Consider the following 23308-nt stretch of genomic DNA (forward strand, 5'->3'; position numbering starts at 1 on the left):
TAGACACTGAAGACGGACTATAGAATTCAATGAAGAGCCGATAGACACAGAAGACGGACATTAGACCCTTTGAAGAGTCAATAGACACTGACGACGGACATTAGACTCCAATGAAGAGCCGGTAGACACCGAAGACGGACTCTAGAGCCCAAGCGCCAGTAGACAAAGAAGACGGACTCCTCCCGTTTCACGGCGCCGTGTAGTCCTGCGTCTGTTTTCTCTTTCCGTTGGAGCTCGGTACCGGCGCCGCTGGGAGTCATGAGCCGCCGCTGGAGTTCTTTGCCGGTCCCTCTCGGGGAGGAGGGAGAGCCCCGGGGCCGGGCCTGCAGCAGCCGTGGGGGCAGCACAACCCCCCGCGGGGCCTGCTCACCCCCCAGGCGGGGGCCTCGTTCGGTGGAGGGCCGGGGCTGGTCATGTACCCCCCTGGGGGCACCTACTCCAGAGGCCCGGGGCTGAGCATGCACCTCCCCGTATGGCCCGGCCTGCAGCCTCCCGGGGGCCCGAGCAGCAGTGAGCCTGGCTGGTGGCCTCAGCAGGCCCCGGGACCCGGGCCCCCAGCGACCAACCATCAGGGTGGAGTCTTCAGTGGACACGCGTGGATGGGGCCCCAGCTGGGTGGGATTCCCAGCAGTGCCCCGGGGCCCGGCCTGCACCCCCCCGGGGGCCCGAGCAGCAGTGAGCCTGGCTGGTGGCCTCAGCAGGCCCCGGGACCCGGGCCCCCAGCGACCAACCATCAGGGTGGAGTCTTCAGTGGACACGCGTGGATGGGGCCCCAGCTGGGTGGGATTCCCAGCAGTGTCCCGGGGCCCGGCCTGCACCCCCCCGGGGTAAGCAGCAGTGAGCCTGGCTGGTGGCCTCAGCAGGCCCTGGGACCCGGGCCCCCAGCGACCAACCATCAGGGTGAAGTCTACAGTGGACACGCGGGGATGGGGCCCCAGCTGGGTGGGATTCCCAGCAGTGCCCCGGGGCCCGGCCTGCACCCCCCCGGGGTAAGCAGCAGTGAGCCTGGCTGGTGGCCTCAGCAGGTCCTGGGATCCGGGCCCCCAGCGACCAACCATCAGGGTGAAGTCTACAGTGGACACGCGGGGATGGGGCCCCAGCTGGGTGGGATTCCCAGCAGTGCCCCGGGGCCCGGCCTGCACCCCCCCGGGGTAAGCAGCAGTGAGCCTGGCTGGTGGCCTCAGCAGGCCCTGGGACCCGGGCCCCCAGCGACCAACCATCAGGGTGAAGTCTACAGTGGACACGCGGGGATGGGGCCCCAGCTGGGTGGGATTCCCAGCAGTGCACCGGGGCCTGGCCTGGGCCCTCCCACAGGGAAGAGCCGCAGACGAAACCACACTCCTGTAGGAACAAGCCCCAGCCAAGACTGCTCTCCCGCAGGGACAAGCCGCTGCAAAGACACAACAGCATCTGGGTTGTCGATACCCTCGACCAAACGAACAAAGCTGAGTCTGCAGCGCTTGCGTTCTCTAAAAGTTGAACCTTTCCCTCCACACTGTTCAATGAAAAACATTCAAGAAGCTCTTCAGGACATGTTTGGAAAGTTTGGAACGATTACTTCAATTCAGGTCAACGGAAGGGATGCGCAACGTAGTGCCATGGTGTTTTACAAGTTTGTAAAGGATCGTGACAGTGCTTTATCAGGAACCCAAGGGACAAGTCTCTTTAACAAGAAAATTGATGTCACTGTGTGGCCATATGAAAGAAATCAATCCCACACATCTGAAGAAGTCAATGGACTTTTTGCAGAAAAGGGATCAGGGACACTGTATATTAGCAATTTGAGGAAGAGTGTTTCTCAGAATGACCTCTTGCGTTCCTTCTTTAGTTTTGGGAAGATATTTTATACTGAGGTTCAAAAATTGCCCGGGCTTTACAACTATGGTGTTGTGCAGTTTACAAACAAAGTCATTGCTAATAAGGCCATTCGTGAATTGAATGGATGCTTCCTTTCCCGGAGAATGCTCAAGGAAAAGTTTGGGGATAGTTTTTCTTCAAGCTGCATTTTTGTCTATGGTCTTAGTAAGACCAATTTCACACCTGCATCTTTAGGTACCCATTTTTGTCAGTTTGGAACTTTGAACAAAGTATTGTTTAATTCCTCAAGTAGCAGAGCCCTGGTTTTCTTCGAAGACCTATCTAGTGCAGAAAAAGCCATACATGAAATCAGAAAGAAGTCTGGGAGTAATTTCCTTAAGGGGGATTACGCAAATCATGAATTTTTAGCAAGATTTCGCAGTTCCATAGAAATGCGTTGGCAAACTAGACAGGTTTTGAGATTTGAAACGCAGAGTAAATCTGGAACTGAAGTTTTAGCAAAAGAGAATGAGACCCAGATATTGGTAGACAATAGTGAGGAACAGCAGAAAGACTTTTTCATTGGGACTGGTGAGGAGGAAGAGGCAGACATGTTAGCAGAAGCTAGTGAGGAGGAGGAGGAGGCAGACATGTTAGCGGAAGTCAGTGAGAAGATGGAAGGTCTAGATGAGGTTGGTGAAGAACAGGAGGAGGTGTCTCAATTGTTAGATTGGAGTGAGAAGTTAGAGGCTTCATCAGACTCTGGTGAGGAGGCAGCAGAGCCGGTACCTGAAGCGGATGAGATAAGTATGCCCGCATTTGCAGAAGTGGTTAAGAAGAACCCACCCAGTGAAAGAAATAGTACATTCTCGATTCCAGCGATAGTGCATGGAAAGAAATCCAAGTAAGGGAGTACAATTAACAAATGACCCTAGAATTAGTATTGGTTGGATTTGGGTGGTCTCATATTTTTTTATTTGTTTCATTTCCTTGATGTTCGTTACTAGAAATTATTTGTGAGAAGTGAAATTCATTTTTTTTGCATAAATTAAAAAATAATTGCAACATTATTAGTGTTTGAAGTAAGTTCTTAAGGCATTGTTTTTCAAATTAGTTCTTTGTTTCAATTAGCTAATTTTTGTTGCTATAAATATCTACTAAATTCCCATCCAGCATGGGCTATTTATCACTGTAACACTTGTCTCAGTAGATATTTTCATGCTGAAGACATGAAGGGCAAACACCAACTGTTAATTTATTGTGTTGCTTTGTTAAGAACAAACCCAACTGTAGTGTGTGAGAGCAGGATAATTGGTGCGGTTTACTTAGTAGTAAGTAGTTTTTTTTTTTGTTGAAACTTTATAATTTTCCAAATAGCAAATTAAGGATGCGATGTGAGTTACATATTATAACATATCAACAATATCGCATAAGGAGAGGACACACATATATCACATAACAAAATACATCATGGTGTTCAGGTACTGAAATTCGTTCGGGTAACCACTGACTTTACAATGATGCTAAATAGCACAGCACGAAAGAAAGGGAAAAAGTTAATAAAAAGGACCATCATAATGAGAAACAGCGACCTATGCAATCAAATTGATCCAATATGACATATGTTACGATCAACCAATTGATATAACCCCCGGTTACCACGAGAGGGGCCTCCAGCAACTAAAAATGTAAATGCATAATTAGAAACATACATCGCATCTCAGCCCACTCCCACCGGGACTATATGACTGTAATTCAGACTGCTGCTCAGCCGTGATCTTGGCAATGTAGGAGCGGTATGGCCCCCAAATATCAATAGGCCGGGACGGCCCATTGATCTGTGCCGAATATTCAATGCAGTTAATGTTGCAAAAAGCCATACTCCTTAGCCAGGACTTCACACTCGGGGGTCGTCTAGCACATCAGAGTAACCTCCCTTTTTGCCAACAGGAATCCTAATGCTGCAAATTTTGCAATAGTGCGTGGGAAATTGTAAACGTAGCCAAGCAGTGCTATTTATGGGGTGGGAATCAGATTCAGCCCTAGCATGTCGCTGAAAGTGCGGTGCACTTGGGACCAGTAATCGTGTAAAAGGGGACAAGTCCAAGATAGGTGGGCGAAGTCGGCGTAGGGGGCCCTGCATTTGGGGCACTGGTGGGAGCGACTAGAGCAGGGGTACTCATAGTACGGCTCGCGGGCCGGTGGCGGCCCGGCAAGCCTTCCCTGGCGGCCCGCGGACCTTGTACACATCATACTAGTGTTTTTAATATATATATATTTTTTTAAAGAGTGTCTGCAAACTAAGTTACAGCAGATCGACTCCGAGACTCTGCTGCTCTGTGGGGGCCGGCTGGGCGATTCCTGCCATAGTTAGAGTGGAGCTGCAGGGGCGCTAAGAGGTGAACAACACAGCCTCATTAACATTCTAATGGTCTTTTAAAGACCTGTTAATGCCAGCCGCAGTGCGTCCATTGGGGCGTAGGGGCGTAGCCCCACTAAGCCACATGGACGCACCATGGTATTTTTGGCAATAATTACCTCTGTGTTTATCAGCGCTACCGGCCGGGAATCCGCCGGGAGTGGGACACACCCGACTCAATCGGGAGTGCGCAGGGGGTGGGGCTGGCTGTGCTGCTGCAGCTTGAGTGACAGTCCACACTCAGCTGCAGCAGTACTGCGCATGACAAGGTGAGGTGCCACCTTGCCCGAGCATGCGCGCTAGACTTTCCCTATAGAGAGGGGTGCTGCTTCTTACAGGCGCCGCCGCTGAAAACCCGTTGAAAAAGGGCGAGTAGTAAATATGCCCCCCTAGCCAATCCTGGCGCCACATGAGGCGCCAGGATTGGCTAGTCCACCGCTCGAAAGGTGCCCGGAAGTTGCTTGCCACATCGAGCCCGGCCCTGGCATCGACCCGCGTCAGTGCGTGTGCTCGCACCAGCACCTCTTGGTGGGACGTGTTGCCCTGTTATCTAGTCTCCGGCAGGGCCTGCCTGCCTCTGTTGATCCTGCCAGGTCGGGTTTATCAGTAGGGCCATATTTGTTCACCGTAGTTTCCAGTACCCCCTTCATCATGCAGTCGGAAGGCCGGTCGGGTCGTCTCCCTCGAGCACATGGTTCCGAACTGGGTAAGACAAGTGACCGTTATTTTTTAAATTAAATTGTTTTATGATATATGAAGGTTCAGGACACATACTTTCATGGGTGCACTTACGACTGTGCGAGGCAGTTCTGGGGATGGCCGATCCCCTTTTGAGCAGGTCCTCAGTTACAAATGAGAACTACATGCACTTTTATCGTACAATAGCATTCCGCTTGAAATTGAAGGCAGCAGCCTTCCGCTTGAACTTGAAGTTATGTAACGTGAACAGAAAGTCATTTAATAAAATAAAATTTGAACTTGAACATGAACTTGGCTCTCGGTTGCAGTGGCATTCGCAGGTTAGGGGCATTCGCAGGCTATTACTTTAACATAAATTCATTTAATCAATAAAAACATTAAAAAGCGACATAGCATTACACTTGCACTTAAAAAGCATGGATCTTGGTTGCAGGGGCATTCCACCTCGCTAGTGACAGGCCCGTGATATTCCTAATATGTGTGCATGGCCTGGGGGAAATTATTAATAAATAGAAATGCAGTGGGATAAGTGAAAGGCGTGTAAAATACACGGATAGCGTTGACGACTTTGGTGCTGGGAACCAAGGCTCGAGACTCGCCTGAGCCACATTAACAAACAAAAAAATTACAAGTGCATTAAAAAACGACACTTACAAATGCTCCATCCATTCATCCACGCACCATTTCATTCATCCATCCTCCCACCAATCCGCCATTCATCCAGCCTTTCACCCGTCCAATCATACACCCTTCATCCATCCACCCTCTCACCCATCCATCCACCCATCATTCATCCCCGCCTTCCATCATTCAGCCATCGTCCATGCACCCATTGATGGACATCACGAAGCAGCTTTATTAATAATTATACAGCTTACAATAATGACTGTTAATGAATTTTTCATGTGCACGTGTGCCGAATAGCTTTCATTCAGTCCCTCAATTGTTCTTTTTGCATGAAGCAATGCAGACAGCAAACATGGTTGCTCCTGTCCCAGCCTAAAAAACAGGCCACCACCAGCAGTAAAACGGACCCCCACCCTGCCAGTCCAGCAGAAAAAAAACAGCAACCTGGTAGGGCCTAAGCCTGGACCCATTACCGCTCACGAATCAGAACCTCTGAAAGCTTGAGCGTCAGAAACTCATTTCCTCTAGGAGAGCTGCTCTTGCAATAACCGGTATGGTTAATACACAGCATTAATTTTATTAAACAGATTGCATACAAAGGCAACGGGGATAAGTGAAAGGCGTGTAAAATGCCGGACCTGCAAAGCGAGAGAGGAGGTGGCAACACGGATACCGCTGCCGACTTTGGTGCTGGGAACCAAGGCCCGAGACTCGCCTGAGCCACATAACAAAAAAAACTACAAGTGCATCAAAAAACGACACTTACAAATGCTTTTTAATATGTCGCATATATGATTGCCAGCTGTTGATTCGGATTATACCCCATGACACCGTTGGGTAGATGGTGGATGGATGCATGATGGGTGGGTGGGTGCAGGATGGGTGGATGAATGGGTGGATGGATGCATGATGGGTGGGTGGATGGATGCATGCGTGGATGCAGGATGGGTGGATGGATGCATGATGGGTGGGTGGATGAATGCATGGGTGGATGCAGGATGATGGGTGCATGGTGGGTGGGTGGATGAATGCATGGGTGGATGCAGGATGATGGATGCAGGATGGGTGGGTGGATGAATGCATGGGTGGATGCAGGATGATGGATGCAGGATGGGTGGGTGGATGGATGCATGGGTGGATGCAGGATGATGGGTGCATGATGGGTGGGTGGATGAATGCATGGGTGGATGCAGGATGATGGATGCAGGATGGGTGGGTGGATGGATGCATGGGTGGATGCAGGATGATGGATGCATGATGGGTGGGTGGATGAATGCATGGGTGGATGCAGGATGATGGGTGCATGATGGGTGGGTCGATGGATGCATGGGTGGATGCAGGATGATGGATGCATGATGGGTGGGTGGATGCAGGATGGGTGGATGGATGCATGATGGGTGGGTGGATGGATGCATGGGTGGATGCAGGATGATGGGTGCATGATGGGTGGGTGGATGAATGCATGGGTGGATGCAGGATGATGGGTGCATGATGGGTGGGTGGATGGATGCATGGGTGGATGCAGGATGATGGATGCAGGATGGGTGGGTGGATGAATGCATGGGTGGATGCAGGATGATGGATGCATGATGGGTGGGTGGATGGATGCATGGGTGGATGCAGGATGATGGATGCAGGATGGGTGGGTGGATGAATGCATGGGTGGATGCAGGATGATGGATGCATGATGGGTGGGTGGATGAATGCATGGGTGGATGCAGGATGATGGGTGGGTGGATGGATGCATGGGTGGATGCAGGATGATGGATGCAGGATGGGTGGGTGGATGAATGCATGGGTGGATGCAGGATGATGGATGCATGATGGGTGGGTGGATGAATGCATGGGTGGATGCAGGATGATGGATGCATGATGGGTGGGTGGATGAATGCATGGGTGGATGCAGGATGATGGGTGCATGATGGATGCAGGATGATGGATGCAGGATGGGTGGGTGGATGAATGCATGGGTGGATGCAGGATGATGGATGCATGATTGGTGGGTGGATGGATGCATGGGTGGATGCAGGATGATGGATGCAGGATGGGTGGGTGGATGAATGCATGGGTGGATGCAGGATGATGGATCCAGGATGGGTGGGTGGATGAATGCATGGGTGGATGCAGGATGATGGATGCATGATGGGTGGGTGGATGGATGCATGGGTGGATGCAGGATGATGGATGCAGGATGATCACTTACTTATAAGAAACCACCACACCTTTGACACATTGAGGTGACTGGCACATCATCATCATTCATTAGGAGTACGTACATAAAAGGGCTTTTGGTCAATTCTCTTCATTCATAGATCTGTGCAGCAGTCATTCACAAATTGCGTCTGCCCACTTCCGCACACAGCATGGAGCAAGGATCAGTCCATTTTATTCCCTTATCCAATGACTGCCCTGTGCTGTGAGTGGAGACATTTTGCCTGATATATATACACACCTGCCTAAGAAGAAGCTCACTTCAGTACCAGGGATGGTGAGCTGATAATTTACTTTTTCAATATTTTGTCCTTTTCGACTAGCCTCTTACTGTTTTTTATTCATCCATATGGTTTTAAACTTTGTCTTAAGGTTACAGTAGTTCAGAGCCAATAATGCCTATTCTCTGTGCCAATAAGAAGCGCATTTCCCTGTGACACACATTTAAACTAAACTGGATTTCTATGTGTTCTATGTACACTTACCTCCTAGGAAAGGCCAATACTGTTCTATCACAGTTGTATTTGATTGCAATTTTTTTTATTTTAAATTGTTATTGCAAGCATTTTATGCCATGCTTAGGTGGCATTTTTTTATTTTTTGTAGCATGCCCTCGCAATAATAGAGAATTAATAATTTCACCATTTTGCTGAGGTCAGGCTTATGTGCTTCACGCATTTACAACAATGAAGCATTGCATCAAGTTTAAAAAAGTGTTCATTTTATTTGTTTCATTGTATGATGTATTCTCAAGGGTGCTGCACTCCTGAATGCATTTATTTACCAAACAGAAAGTGTAATGTCCGAGTGGGGGCTGTTTGCCGTCTGTTCTTGGCTCTGCTTTTGTCACCTGTGATGCCAGGGATCGCTAAAGATGTGCTATTGGTTGCATGAGGCAAGCCAGCTGCGAGACCTGACAACCCTCCAAGCTCAGCACGTTAGAGCAAAACACAAAGGCAGGAGCAAGTAGGAGCGCATAGAGAGGACTATACAAGTCCCTCATATGGTTCAATGCAAGCACTCGACTGGCGGTGGAAGGACACACCCAAGTAGTCAACAGTATGGTATAGTGGGCTGTTCAACGGTACATCGCAGGTAAAGACATCGTATGCCTTTACCACATATTTTTTACCATGCATGTTTTTACCATGAACATGCTTTTATGCTTTTACAACGCAGGCTATTACCATGCATTGCTTTTATATATCAAAACAATGTTTTTGTGGGGGGGAGACCCCCACACCCTCAACTTCGTGGTAAAGGCATGCATGTGGTAAAAATGTGCGTGCTAAAAAATGAGTGGTAAAGGCACAACAAGGTAAAGACTTTGTTAGAAAGGTAGTTTGCCGGTATGATGTAGGTGAGAGATAATTACTCCACTGGCCCGAGCTGAGTCATGACACATGATTCAATTCAATTTCAATGAAAATGTATTTAGTCAATTTTAATCTATGCTTATTCACAGAAATTAAAAGTAGTCTGAGGCCAATTGCCTTGTCCACAAAGAGAATGTCAAGCAGTACACTCATTGCAGGTATTCAAGTCAAAACAGGATTCTTTTAAAAATAAAGACTTTAAAATTTTCCAGCACAAAGTTAAAACATTGCATTAGACAATTCATGAGTGTATGAAAGTGTGTGTATTTGGAATTAAAAATACACTTGCGTTTCACTACATTTGCTGTAATCCGTGCCAAAATACCTGCTCTGTAGCCGGTACCTTTGGCCACAGTAAATGATGTGATGCATTGTCAACGGGCATAGCATGTCCATTGTGGTACTTACGTCACAGATTTTAGAACGGAGGGCTTTACAGCACATTGTAATGTACCCTATGGAATCTTCCACTACAGCGCATAGCCATACAAATCATTGTTTTACACTACAAAGTAGAGCAACTATTGTTTCCGTGCAGCTGTTTACGTTTTAACCAAATGTATTACCCGGTCTGGTGTGTTTTATGGCAGCGAAAAATCTTTCTTATACCACATAGACTCTTTTAATTTAATTAGCGTCAAACTGTGTCTAAAATATGTTCAGGTGTATCCTTGTAAGCTGTTTTCGGTTAGAAGTTGTGAGAGGATGTGGCGTAAGAGCCAGAGCTACCGACTTTGCAAGGGGGAACCAAGGTTCGATTCTCGACCTTGGCTCAACCTCATGCCATTCTGGGTACACCACTTAATAAATCTCTCCGCGCCTATCAAAAATGAATTTGTTTGTCTGTAATGTAAAACTCTCCAATACCTTCGGGAAGAGTTCGCTTTGTACAAAACTGCAAAAGTAATCTGTCTTGCCCGCTTTTTGTTTGTTTTTAGAACAAAAGCTTTATTGTACAACCTTAATCTATAGACATGTCTCAGTGCTAGCAGTATGTAGACACTGGGTGTGATATGTCATGTGTGCCACATGTCGCTGTCCTGATGAATAACACAGAAACACTAATGTGTGGCCTTGTCACCAGGACTGAGGGCACACCCGATCTGTTTTTCTCCAGCTGTCCGATTTGACGTGGCACGCGTTCCGTTTACTAACATGAACTGCTGCTCAATAGAAATAGGGAACTTGGTGCCTGGGGGTCTGTTGGTCTGTGTGCCTGGGGGTCTGTTTTTCTGTGTGCCTGGGGGGGGGTCTGTTGTTCTGTGTGCCTGGGGGGGGTCTGTTGTTCTGTGTGCATGGGGGTCTGTTGTTCTGTGTGTGGGGGGGGTCTCTTGTTCTGTTTGCCTGGGGTCTGTTGTTCTGTCGGCATGGGGGACTGCCCAATGGTATGTCTGCATGTGGTACTGTAGGTGTGTTAGTCTGAGAGTGCATGGATGTTTACATGCATGTATCATCTATGTCGAGTCAACATGTGCTTGGATGGTGTGTATCTGTATTTACTATAAAAGTCAAACCCATTCGCTTTGCCAATATTTGGATTTCATCTCACTTCAAAAGCAAATTTAAAGTCTAATTTTACGCCCACTTTACCTCTCAGCCTTGGTCATGGTTCCTCTAGAGAGATAACGGATGCAGAAATCTGACATTAATAGAAACAGAGTGGCTGGCTTTTATCTGGTAGAAATGCTATCCCCAAGGCCTGTAAGTATGAGTTTTTATGAAATTGCATTTCTGCATGTTGCCTAGCTGCATGGAGGAGGTTAATATTGTTGTGTAGATATCTCAGTGCACAGGAGGCTGTGGCAAATTACTCAGGACATAAATACAGTGGGGATTTCATTGCATTGATTGTAATTCTTTTCCCAAACACATGTAAACTCAAACCTACTCACACATGCAAACAGCCACAAACACCAGCACATGTAAACTCAACCATACTCACACATACACACAGCCATAAACACCAGAGACCAACAAGCAGACAACCACATCCACTCACTTATTCTGATAATGGGAAGTTCCAGGCTCAAGCATGCGTACCGGAGGGCCCTAGAACAGGTGAGGTGCCAAAGATATAAAGACAACACTCCTAGCATTACAGAGTAAAGCTCATTCTCTTTCCGGTTTTTCAAAGCTGTTCCGCTTAGAAAAGGGTCAGTTCCTCTTGAGCATTCCACAAGAGTGACTCGCAGAGTAGCTACAAAAGAGTCACGTGCTGCTTCCTGGGTGTATAGGCCTATGGGGAAGGCATATAAGTCATCAGTCATTGCTTCATAGGTTCCTCGCAGTGACCGTGTGTAGGACCTGTATAATTTGATCATTGAATAGTCATATTGTATGGCTAAGCAGACCTTGAAGTTCAGATTTTTTCTTTTTTGAGTTTTATATAGCGCAAACTAGACCTGAGACATCGGGTATCAGAGCGCTTTACATGAGCACCAGTTTCGTTATAGATGAACACCTTCATTTTTTATTGGTAGGCACGGGGAGATTGTGATTTGCCCTGAATCACAAGATGTAGAGTGTTGTTGCTGAGAGTCTAACGAGGTTACCCAGCTTCGAAGCCGACCGCTCTAGCCGTAAGGCTACATCCTCTCCCCTTGATTGTTGATTGTAGTCAATTGGTCACAATTATGCAGCTCTCCTGTACGGATCGCTCATAGTGTTCTATTTACTTAATAAAAAATGTTTGGGGAAAACAACAAAAATGTTTGCCCATATAACGTTATTTTGTATTGCACGTTCTTTAAATGCCATTGTCGACATCCGCCATGCCGCTGTGCTTTTTCCTTGAAGCACATGTCTTTTCAATGCCATCTGAAATTCCTGCAGAGATTGGATGGGCCACATATTGGGTGATGTGGAGTTTCAGTGTAGAAGGACTGAGATGTAAAAGTCCCAGAACTAGGAGGCAAACATGGTGGCTTTGGTGTTGTTTGAAGGTTGTGATTGGTGGATCTAAGGTTCTGATCTGGTGTGTAGTATGGTAGAGTGTCAGAGAGTAGGATGAATGCCATGTCATTTGCTGATTTGTATGTCCATGTAAGTGGTTTGAATACGGTCCTGTTCTTGAAAGTGAGCCAGCTGGCCTGGTGACAGGATTTAGTCTGAGCATAATGGGACGGAATGTATGAAGCTCTGTGGTTACACTGAATAAGCAGCTACCTATGTTATGCCATCTATTAATGTAATAACTGCACTTTCACAATTGCTTTATTAACCTTCCTGCTTTCGCAAATTTGCCTGAAAATGCACGATTTTTCTTCTTTTTTTTCAAAATTTTCTTTGGGGGGGGGGGGGGGGTTATCCCCCCAAACTCCCCTTTTGGGGTCCGGGCTCGCTCGCTGCGCTCGCTCGCTACGGTGCTGTATGCAAATCACTTTGCGCCCCACCACTTTCAAATGTCACCCACCGCCCCTGGTTAATGCGCTCGGTGCAGCTATGTGTGCTCTGAAGCTGTCTCAGCCCGGCTGACACAGAGGCAGGGTGAGATGACAGAGGGAGAGGGAAAGAAAGGGAGACAAAGTGAGGAAGGGAAAGGGAGACCGGGTGAGGGAGTAAGAGAGGAAAGGAGGGAAAGTGAGGTAGGGAGGAAGGGAATGGGAGGGAAAGGGAGTGACAGTGAGGGAGTGAAAGGGAGATCGGGTGAGGGAGTGAGAGAGGGAAAGGGTAGGAGGGAAAGGGAGGTAGGAAGGGAAAGGGAGGGGGAGGGAAAGGGAGTGACAGTGAGGGAGGGAAAGGGAGACCGGCTGAGGGAGTGAGAGGGGGAAAGGGAGACAGAGTGAGTGAGGGAAAGGGAAACAGTGAGTGAGGGAAAGGGAAACAGAGAGAGGGAGTGAGGGAGGGAAAGGGAGACAGAGTGGGGGAGGGAAATGGAGTGACAGAGTAAGGGAGGGACAGGGAGAGAAAGGGAGACCGAGTGAGGGAGTGAGAGGGAAATGGATGCAGGGAAAGAGAGGGAGGGTAAGGGGTGGAGGGAAAGGGAGGGAGTGAGGGAGGGAAAGGGAGACAGAGTGAGGGTGTGAGGTAGGGAAAGAAAGAGTGAGGGAGTGAGGTAGGGAAAGAGAGACAGCGTGAGGTAGTGAGAGGGAAAGGGAGACAGAGTGAGGGAGTGAGAGAGGGAAAGGGAGACAGAAGGAGGGAAAGGGAGACAGTGAGGGACAGAGAGGGAAAGGGAGGGAGAGAAAGGAAGGGAGGGAAAGGGCGTGAGAGTGAGGGAGTAAGGGAGAGTGAGGGAGTAAGGGAGGGAAAGGGAGACAGAGGGAGGGAAAGGGAGACAGTGAGGGACTGAGAGAGGGAAAGGAAGGGAGGGAAAGGGAGTGACAGTGATGGAGTGAGAGAGGGAAAAGGAGACAGAGGGAGGGGGACAGAGTAAGGGAGAGTGAGAGAGGGAGGGAGAGAAAGAGAGCGAGAGAGAGAGATGTGTGTATGCCGGGTCTGGTGGCTCAGTGGACGAAGGTGTCCGCTGCAGGGACCAGTGATCAACCTCATGGTCAGTTTTTTTGTTGCTCTAGCCCCTCCCCCACTGACCCCACCCCCACTGGTGTGGCCCTCTGACACAAACCACAGTGTAAATTTGGCCCCCGAGAGAAAGTTTGTGAGTACCCATGGACTAGAGTCTATTTTGTGTGAAAGCGCTGGGGTGTGATAAAGTCTACAGAGGAATTTAAAATGAATGAGTTTATGTCTGCTGTTTAGAGACACATCCTTCGTAGCTTTGCAGCACTGCGCCCATTGATCGTCCGATATTAGTTTTCCCAGATCCTCCTCCCACACAGCGCGAACCTTAGTGTCCAGAGTGGGAAGTGAGGCACTGCACAATTTATACATTTTATAAACCAGGTGTGTTCCAATTGGGTGCTGTATGATGAGTGTGAGAGGATGGGCCTCCGCACGGGCGATCTGAAATGTGGAAAACACATCACGCATCATGGATCGCAGTCTGGTCAACACAAAGTAGTCCATAAATGAGCGATCCGAAAATCGCTGATCTTCAGCTGTAGAAAACGCGTAGCCTTCAGGAAAAAGGTCGCCGACAGTATGGATGTGAAATTTGGCCAGCGTGTGCTTGACCACTGTCTCCTCAGTAATTGGAAGCCAAGAGGCATTGGGCAATGGGAGGGCGGGAGAATACAGTTGGTCCAGGCCAAGGAGCCTGCGTACCCTATCCCAGGCCCAGCAAGTGGACGAGACCGTCTGTATGACTTGCGTGTCCCGGGGGAAACCCCTAGGGAGAACAGTGGAAAGCAATCCAGGCAGGATCAAATCAGCTTCCGGTTTTAAATATAGAATGCGGGCATTCGGGTGGAACCAAGAATATGCAAACGAGGTGGGAGGAGCCAAGATGGCGACCGAGATTGCTGCATAAACGCTTGGCTATGTGAGCCTTCTCACCCCGTGCATACATCCTGGCAACTATCCTGAGCTGTAACGGCATATTTAAGTAGGCGAAGGACAACTTTCACTTACCGTTTGCTCCTGAGGCTTCTATGTGCGGCAGACCCGTGGAAATGTCCCCGACTGTTTTGCGGCCTTCACGGTGCTGGGACCGGGGTCTCGAGTGAGGAGAGTATCCGGCCGCGACTGTGACAACGGCGGCCTCTGGTGGCGATGAGGAGTCGGCCGGAGGGACCCGGAGATCTGATGGCCGATGGCGACAGTGCCGACCCATTCCAACTAGCGGAGTGCCCTGTGGGAAGTGCGGTAAAGCAGGGTCGAGGGGAGTTCACGATACTTGGCCCCCCTTTCCTGTGTGGTGTCCGGGCATACTAACAACTTTTCCCGGAATCGGCGGGCGGCTCCCAGGGAGCGGCGGAGATTTTGTTTAGCCTTTTGGTGACCCTCCGCTGGGAAGCCTGCCTTGACTTTCGGGGTCCTCGTGGTGAATCCTGTTGTTCCCTGGTGTGGGGCCCGGTCCCGAGGTGAGGTGGAGAAGGAAGAGGCCGGAGCAGCTAAGATGGCGGATAGCACCCTCTTGCGCAAACCTCATCCGGGCAGAGAAGCCGCTGTGAAGGAGAGTCCTGGGGTCTGGCGACACGAGAAAGAGCCCACGTCCAGAGATATACTGGCTGCGCTAACAACCCTGCAAATGACCCTGATCCGGGACGCCCGGGAACTGAGAAGAAGGATGGCCGCCATTGTTGTCCCACCGTTCCACATGGGCATGGGTCGATCTCCAGGAAGCGCCGAAGTGCCCGCCTCTGCGTCAGTGATGAGTGCTTCAGCTACGCCTACGTTCGTGGAGACGTTGATAGACCCGGTCCAGGAGATCGCTTTGGATAGATCTGTTGTACATGTGAGTGACTCGTCGGGGCCTTCATTTGTTCGCCGGCTGAAGAAACAACATCGATCTATGGCTTGGGCTGCCCCGGCGGCGTTTCAGCGCCTACCGAATTGTGTGATTCTCTTTCCCTGGCTGGTGAGACTGTGTTCGGACTGGAGGATGGTTTCGGTGTCGATACTGACACGGACGGATTTCCGCCATACATATCCGGCTGGGTTTTGGTGACTAAAGTCCCATGGAGTAATAACACTGCCCGGTCTGCCCAGATCAATTGGACCCTCCACGCTGCTCTGTATGCCGATTGATAAGTGGACGTATGTTGGTACTATTGATAGAAGAGGCCAGGGGTGAGACCGTCTAGGACATAGTGGATCTCATTGTTGGCTGACGGTGATTTAGGGGACACTCAGCGAGGATGTAATTGATTGTGCTATTGCTGATTACTGTTTTCCGTGGCTATTCTGACCTTGTTGTTAGGTTCATTATTGTGCGCGGTGGTGGGGGGTGGGGGTGGGGGTGACCGGATCGATGGCCCTTCTCCACATTTTTCTTCCTTTTCCTTTTTCTCTTTTTCTATGGGGGTAGGCCATAGCCTTCTGCAGGGGTGCAGGGTGGGGGGTAGGGGGATGGGGTTTGTTAATTTGTCCTTTCTTTGTCTCTATGGCCCTTTGTCTTTCCTCTTTTTTGGTGTCGTCGTTTTTCATGTTTCCTACAGTATGTTTCGTTTTGAGGGGTGGGGTACAGCTCACCACGAAATGCATGTGCTTTTTACATTTATCCTGACTCATATGCCTTACCCCCAATACTTCAAATGTATTTGCACTATTTGCGGATTTCCTGCTTCATGCTTGCTATTGTAGGACCATGTATGACCGTATGGCATTGATTCTATTATTTTTTTCTTTATTGTAAAATGAACCTTCTTGAATCCTAAATCTCACAAAAAACGCTTGAATACAAGTTATATCCTGGACACTTATCAGACCCCGATTTTCGGGCTGCTGTATCTTTCTATACTGACTTGCTGTCTTTCCGACTTGACTAGCGGCCGGCCGTAATGGTTGTAGGCCCATGCTTGTATTTACTTGAAGTAACAATAAAGGTTCTCAAAAAAAAAAAGAATATGCAAACGAACATTGTGCAACAAAAAATATAAATAAAAATCAGGATCGCCAAAACCGCCCTTCTCATATCCGAGGGTCAAAACCCGCTAGGACACCCGTGGATTCTTGTACCCCCAAACTAACCCCAATAACATTGAACGCAATTGGGGAAAAAAAAATTTTGGTCAGAGGAATCGGGATATTGTTAACAAGCATTGGAAATGCAATAGGTCTCGCATCATTAGAGTTAGTGCTTTTAGAATTGTTTATGGGTTTTTTTTGTAAATCTTTAGCATTTTTGTTTCCTGTAGCCAATGCTAAAGAATTACAAATAAAAAAAGCCATAAACATTTCTAAAAGCTCTAACTCAAATGCTCCGAGACCTATTGCACTGTGTGAGGGTGAGGGGTTGAGGGTGAGTGAGGGTGGGTGAGGGTGAGTGAGGGTGAGGGGTTGAGGGTGAGTGAGGGTGAGGGGTTGAGGGTGAGTGAGGGTGAGTGAGGGTGAGGGTGAGGGGTTGAGGTTGAGGGTGAGGGGTTGAGGGTGGGTGAGGGTGAGTGAGGGGTTGAGGGTGAGTGAGGGTGAGGGTGAGTTAGGGTGAGTGAGGGTGAGGGTGAGGGGTTGAGGGTGAGTGAGGATGAGTGAGAGTGAGGGTGAGTGAGGGGTTCAGGGTGAGAGGGTGAGGGTGAGTGAGGGTGAGGGTGAGTGAGGGTGAGGGTGGGTGAGGGGTTGAGGGTGGTGAGGGTGAGGTGTTGAGGGTGGAGGCTAAAGGGCGAAAGAAGTGTGCGAGAAAGAGAGGGGAGGGAGGGGGCCGTCTGAGGCGAGGTGGCGTCGGTGCGGTGAGAGGCGGATGTGGGGCGACACAACAACAAAGAAGCAGCGAAAACAAAGCAACATATGGCTGGGGAGTTGCAAAGACCGTAACACGGCGGGCATGGGAGGGGGTGGAGAGGGGAGAGGTGCGACACGGCAGGCAGGGGAGGAGAGTAGGAGGAGGAGGGGGGAGGAGAGTCACTCAGGATTACGGTTTCCATACTTTTTTATGCACTTCAACTTTTCAAGACAAGTGAAAAATAAATGTATCTTAAAATCGACCAGCCATTAAGCACTACATTTAGAATGCCCTTTGAACTGAATAAACAAAATAAGAGTCCTGAAACTGTAAACACTGCTAAATGTTTCTTTAGCGCAGCATACAACACACGTAGAAGTACATGACCATAGTTACATCTATGGTTTGCAAAAAGGTCAGCCCTGTCCATCGCGGTCTACTAGTTCCTCGACAAAGAGGCTGGCGGGATGCACTGGCACAAAGGTAGACCTCGAAATCACGGCAAATTAAGAAACACAATCGCCCCGAAGCCTGAGACTGTGTCCAGCGAAGGCACGAGCCAAACACAGCGCCTTGAACCCAGAGCACAGCGCACTGGCGGGAACTGGCTGGAATGCCCAAGAACTGCAATCACTTACAGAGCTACGAGCAAATGTCAGGAGCTCGATTTTATAAAATAGTCTATCGCACCTTTTTTGCAGAGTGTCAGTTTCACAAAATATAATACGAATCTATTAAAAAGAAATCAAGCACAATGTAGTTTATATATTAAAAGTATCAGCAGCATGTATTGTGCAATGAAATTAGGTGATATTTTGCATCTAAGTGCATATACACAGTCGTGCTCAAATCAGCCAAACAAAATAAGAGTGCTGAAACTGCAAACCCTGCTAAATGTTTCTTTAGCGCAGCATACAACACACGCTAGGGGAGGGCGTAGAAATACATGACCATTTTTATATTTATGCATCTGGGCAGAAGTAAGTGCGTTAGAATATCAAGCAAGAAATGTAATGAGCAAGTAATGGGTTGTGAGGGAAGGGAGGATTCGGGAGAGAACAGCGTGTTAGCGGAAGGAGAGATGTAAACAAGGGAGGAAGGGTGATGACGAGACGCATGGGGAGCAGCAGCCTTTGAATAATTAGGGGAGGAGAAATGCCGGCCTGAGGCCGAGCGCAAAGCAACAGATGGCATTTCTCCTCACTGCATGGCCGGCCGGCACATCAAAGGCTGCTGCTCCCCATGACACTGAAGTCATTGTGACCCTTCGTCTAGAACAGCATTCAGCCTGCTATACATGATAGACTGGTATTTTATTTATTTATGACATTTATAGAGAACGATTGTCACCAATACTGGTATCCTGGTGCTGGCGGACAAGGAACGTGACATGTCATGTTAAGGATACAAATTCATTTATTCAAGTGTTTTGGCATCATGTGTACCCCCACAAAGGGAAAGATTACGGCTGGATTGAATGGCGCGGGAGTCGGGGACAGACACACCAGTCACAGTTCACCCAGAGGACAGGCTCAGCTCTCTGTGGGCCGTAAGCTGTGCAAGGAGTTTCTGGAGGGTGATGGCAGCGGATAAGAAAGGAAACAAGGCAGTGTGGACTAGATGCACCAGAGGCACAGGTCGAAGGGTAGAGTCATCACAAGGCGGTGCTGAACAAAGGGTGGTTGGCGTAGGGAAGTGCAGTGGAGGAAGCTGTTGCCACCGACGGGCTCGGACTTCTCAGGGTCATGAGTCAGATTGCAGATGGGCTGGAGGGGGGAGGAGAGTAGGGGAGGCACGGCCGCTATGAGTCAGATTGCAGACGGGCTGGAGGGGGGAGGAGAGTAGGGGAGGCACGGCCTAGCGGCCGTGCAATCAGGAAGTGAGGGGGCGGAGCTGGGGGAGGCTGTAAGAGAGAGAGTAGGCAAGGCAGGCGGCTGGGGGCATGTGCACGCGCTTTTAACCTGATTGCCCAAGGGAAGGGGTAGACTCCCTGACTAACAAGGCCATTCACTGGCTGCGGAATGTCAGAGGGTGTCGATCGGTTATTAGGGACGACATAGTCAAAGCTAGGAGATTCAACCATCCTGGGGCCACTCATGATGTTGTTGAACTAACTTTGTCTTCCGATAACCTAGCTGAGAATCTGTTCATGCTAGAATTCAGATCAAGCCCCCCCCCCCCTATACATTTTGAGTATACAGCTGAGAAAGATGCTCCCTTTTCCATTCTCGCCTCCCTTAGTCAAGGATAATAGGCATGGGTCTAATAGATGTAGGCTCAATTCCATTGATTGACTACCCAAAAGGGGGACGGAGGAAATGACTACCCAAAAGGGGGACGGACGAAATGACCAAAAATCCCAGGTTTTGGCAGCCCTAGACCATCTGATTGGCGCTCAACCAAGTGAGAGCAACATACTAATTGCAGGGGACTTGAATATGACCTTTGAACCCATCTCAGTAGGTGACGGGTACTCTGGAGAAGATGTGGATTCCGAGTGTGGAATCCCCAAACTGGACTTAAAACCAGTAGGCAGATGGACATAAAGCATAATCCAGATGAACGCTATATGTAGCGAAAGGGGGCTCAGAGCACTGAATGGAAGAACCGCGAGTGATGGCCAGGGTAAGAACACCTTCGACAACGGCCGCTCGCAAAGCAGGATTGGTTATGTTATCTGCAACCTGGCAATTTGACACCTGATGAGCGACATGAAGGTGGTTACTAGACAGGAGAGTGATCATAACCCCTTGTGTATTACTCACCTCATATGGGGGTGGTACCTGGAGGGACAAGAAATCGTCAAAGAGGTTCTAGCAGAGATCGTTCCAACAAATGACATGAGGCGGGTTAAGTGGCCCCAAATTATGACGAAGAGCGAGGTGCTAGAGAGCATTAGTGAAGACCTGGATAAAACTACTTCTGCTATGGAAACCATATTGAGGATAGGAACTGAGAGTGGAAATGAACTGGAAAAAAATATTGATCTGCACTGTGACTTTTTTTTAATCTAGAAAGGGACATTTTTATAAGGTAGTCCCCCATTCTTAAGGCAAGAATAATCGCCCAAAAATAACGGGGTGGTATAACGAGGCTTGTAGGATGGCAAGATCTTCTCTGGGAACAGCAATTAAAAATAGAGACCCAATGGTCATTAGGGAAGCAAGACAGAAGTACAAGGCCAGCATACATATGGCCAAGAAGCAATGGGACGACCAGCGCTGGCAAGACCTCAAAGCTGCCAGCATTGCCAAGGACTCCAGATTATTTTGGAGTATCGTTAAATGGGGGAAAGGAGGTCTCCCCGAACCACCGACTAATCATGTTTCGCCGAGCAGATGGTTAGAATACTTTGGACCCCAATATTCATGCCGCCCTGAGGATAAGACTAGGGAAATTGTAGACACTGCTATATTTTTAGTCCCTCCTTTCAATAACACAGATGTAGCAGTAGCTCTGGATTCAGTTCCAAGAGGGAAGGCTCCCGGACCTAATGGGGTTCCTGCTGATGTTTTTCTGTATGATAAAACACGATGGGGCACGTACATATTGGAGCTGGGCAATGCGGTGGTGCTTGGGGCACCAGTACCAAAGTCTTGGCAAGGGGCTGTAATAATCCCTGTGTATAAGAAAGGAGACAAAACACTCCCTGTGAATTACAGGCCCATTAGCCTAATGGATACGGTACAAAAGGTGATAGGTATAATGACCCTAGCAAAAATTATGGTTTGGGCAGAAGAAAACAATGTTTTTTCTTCCTACCAAGCAGGCTTTCGTAAGCTTACTAGCACCATATAACAAATATTCAGGTTCACGCTACTTCACTGGAAGACAGTGAAGCTAGGGAAGGGCCTCTATGCTGCTTTTATCGACCTTCGAGCAGCCTTCGACATAGTTCCTCGGTCACAGCTGTGGAAAGTGTTAGCCGAGATGGGTATGCCGCAGGAAATTCTGTCATTAGCGATGAGACTGCATGAGTAAAACGATGCAAAAATTCAGTGGTGGAGGCATGGGCAAGTCACCGCTGAGTTTCCGTTACAGCGGGTGGTACGCCAAGGCTGTGCCATGGCCCCCACGCTCTTCTCATTATATATTAACGGTGTAGTGGAGCGTATGTTGTCTGGAGTCGTAGATGCTCCCACTTTGGATAGAGCGAAAACGCCATTTCTATTATTTGCAGACGACACGCTCATTATGTCCAAAATCCCTAATGGACTACAGCGTGCCCTGAGGATTTTTGAAGGCTTTTGTGTTGATCGTGGGCTAGAAGTCAACGTAACCAAAACAAAGCTTATGGTATTTAACCCACATGCCAGCTTCAAAGGGAATTTTTATATGGATGGCCAAAAGGTGGAAATGGTCTCAGACTTAGTCTACCTGGGTATCCACATAGCAAAGGGCGTAAAGTGGGGGAAGCACACAGAAATGGCGGCCCTCAAACTACGTCAAAATGCAGGTGCTATAAGTGCTGAGCATAAAAAATCTTTGACTAAACCGATCCTGCCAGCACTTCAAGTGTACAAGGCTAAAGCACTCAGCTCGGCACTTTATGGTGCCGAGCTTTGGGGTTATGACAATTTAGCCCCGTTAACACTTGCTGAAAACAAATTCCTGCGTAATCTTACTGGCCTCCCTAAAAGCACACCCATGAAGCCATTGCGCTATGAACTAGGTAGGAAAGCCATATCAGACCTGGCTAGACTACGACCCATTTTATATTGGCGTCGTATTTGGGTCACTCCTAAACTTGCTCATTATGCGCAGGGTTTTTTAGATGTAGTTAAAACTGATAAAATACATATGATAGGCTGGCTAAAGGAATTGTGCAGAACACTGGAGAAAATTGACATGAAGGGGCTGTGGGAGAACCCAGAGCTAGCCCAGTTCCCGTCAAAAGACATTCTAAAAGCAAAGTACTGGGAAATGGTAGCCCACCGGAATTGGAATGATGCAGACCCCTCCTTCATGGAAGGCCATTTCTTTGAAGGGGAAGTTTCCCCGTCCCTGGAGCCCTATTGGGACATAATAACTAAGCCTGAGGACAGGAAACTTTATTTCCAGCTTAGAGTGGGGTCATTCCCAATTAGATCGCTGACGGAAAGATGGGCTGAAGCTAATTCCAATGTTTGCTCAGCTTGTAATAGTGAAATCGAGTCTATTGCCCATCTTCTTTTTGTTTGTGGGGCCTATTCAATCCCTCGATGCGTTTGTCTAAGGGCGATGTGCAAACAGCTTGGTACGAGAGAGAGCAAGGTGGCTTTAAGAATAATCTGCACCAGCACTTTGCCTGTTATTTCTGTGGCGGTTGCCAAATTCTTGGGGTGGTCATGGTCCATCAGAAAGAAATTCTTATTGTAAATGTAGGTCTGCTGAGATCAAGCTGGGCATCTTACCCCCTAGCCAAGTGGAATGCTTTGACTACCTACTCTGGGTATTTACTGGTTTTATAATTATAACTCTGTATGTTTTTATTACTGATTTTAATATTTGTGAAGCCATTCTTTTAAAACTTTTTTGTGTAAATGACTTTTTCTTTTTTCTGTAAATCCATTTTATTATGGACCAAAATGGTTTTTAAATGTATTATGCTTTTATGAGTTTTTACCCCGAATAAAGCAAATTTGGCTTCATATAAATGTACCTATATATGTATATGAATATATATATATATAGAGATATACATGTATGTCTATATATATATATTTATATACATATATTTTGTTATTTAGTTAGAGAAAGCAAAGCAGAAATATAGTTATTAAGGTAAATACAATGGGGAAAATGTTATCCATTGACATGCTCCGACTGTCCCACATACATCTCCAATATTCTAAAAATTATAAAAATGAAAGATGTTTTTTGTTATAAATTTTTTTTAATTAAATCCTACAAAACATGCTAAGAATTTTTTTATAAAAAAAACATATTTAAAAACTTCTATATTTGCAAGTTGTCTGTAAT

General features: G+C 48.0%; 1 protein-coding gene across 1 annotated transcript; it reads left to right on the forward strand.

Annotated features, from left to right (window-relative positions):
• The first annotated feature begins 206 nt into the window (after positions 1-206).
• Positions 207-2867, forward strand: LOC147660788 (uncharacterized). The gene has a single exon (XM_086951466.1). It carries the CDS (start codon positions 414-416, stop codon positions 2703-2705), a length of 2292 nt encoding a protein of 763 aa, XP_086807592.1. The 5' UTR covers positions 207-413; the 3' UTR covers positions 2706-2867.
• The last annotated feature ends 20441 nt before the right edge of the window (positions 2868-23308 follow it).

The sequence above is a fragment of the Lissotriton vulgaris genome, unplaced genomic scaffold (assembly GCF_964263255.1).
Source record: "Lissotriton vulgaris unplaced genomic scaffold, aLisVul1.2 SCAFFOLD_2243, whole genome shotgun sequence".
Lineage (NCBI taxonomy): Eukaryota > Metazoa > Chordata > Amphibia > Caudata > Salamandridae > Lissotriton > Lissotriton vulgaris.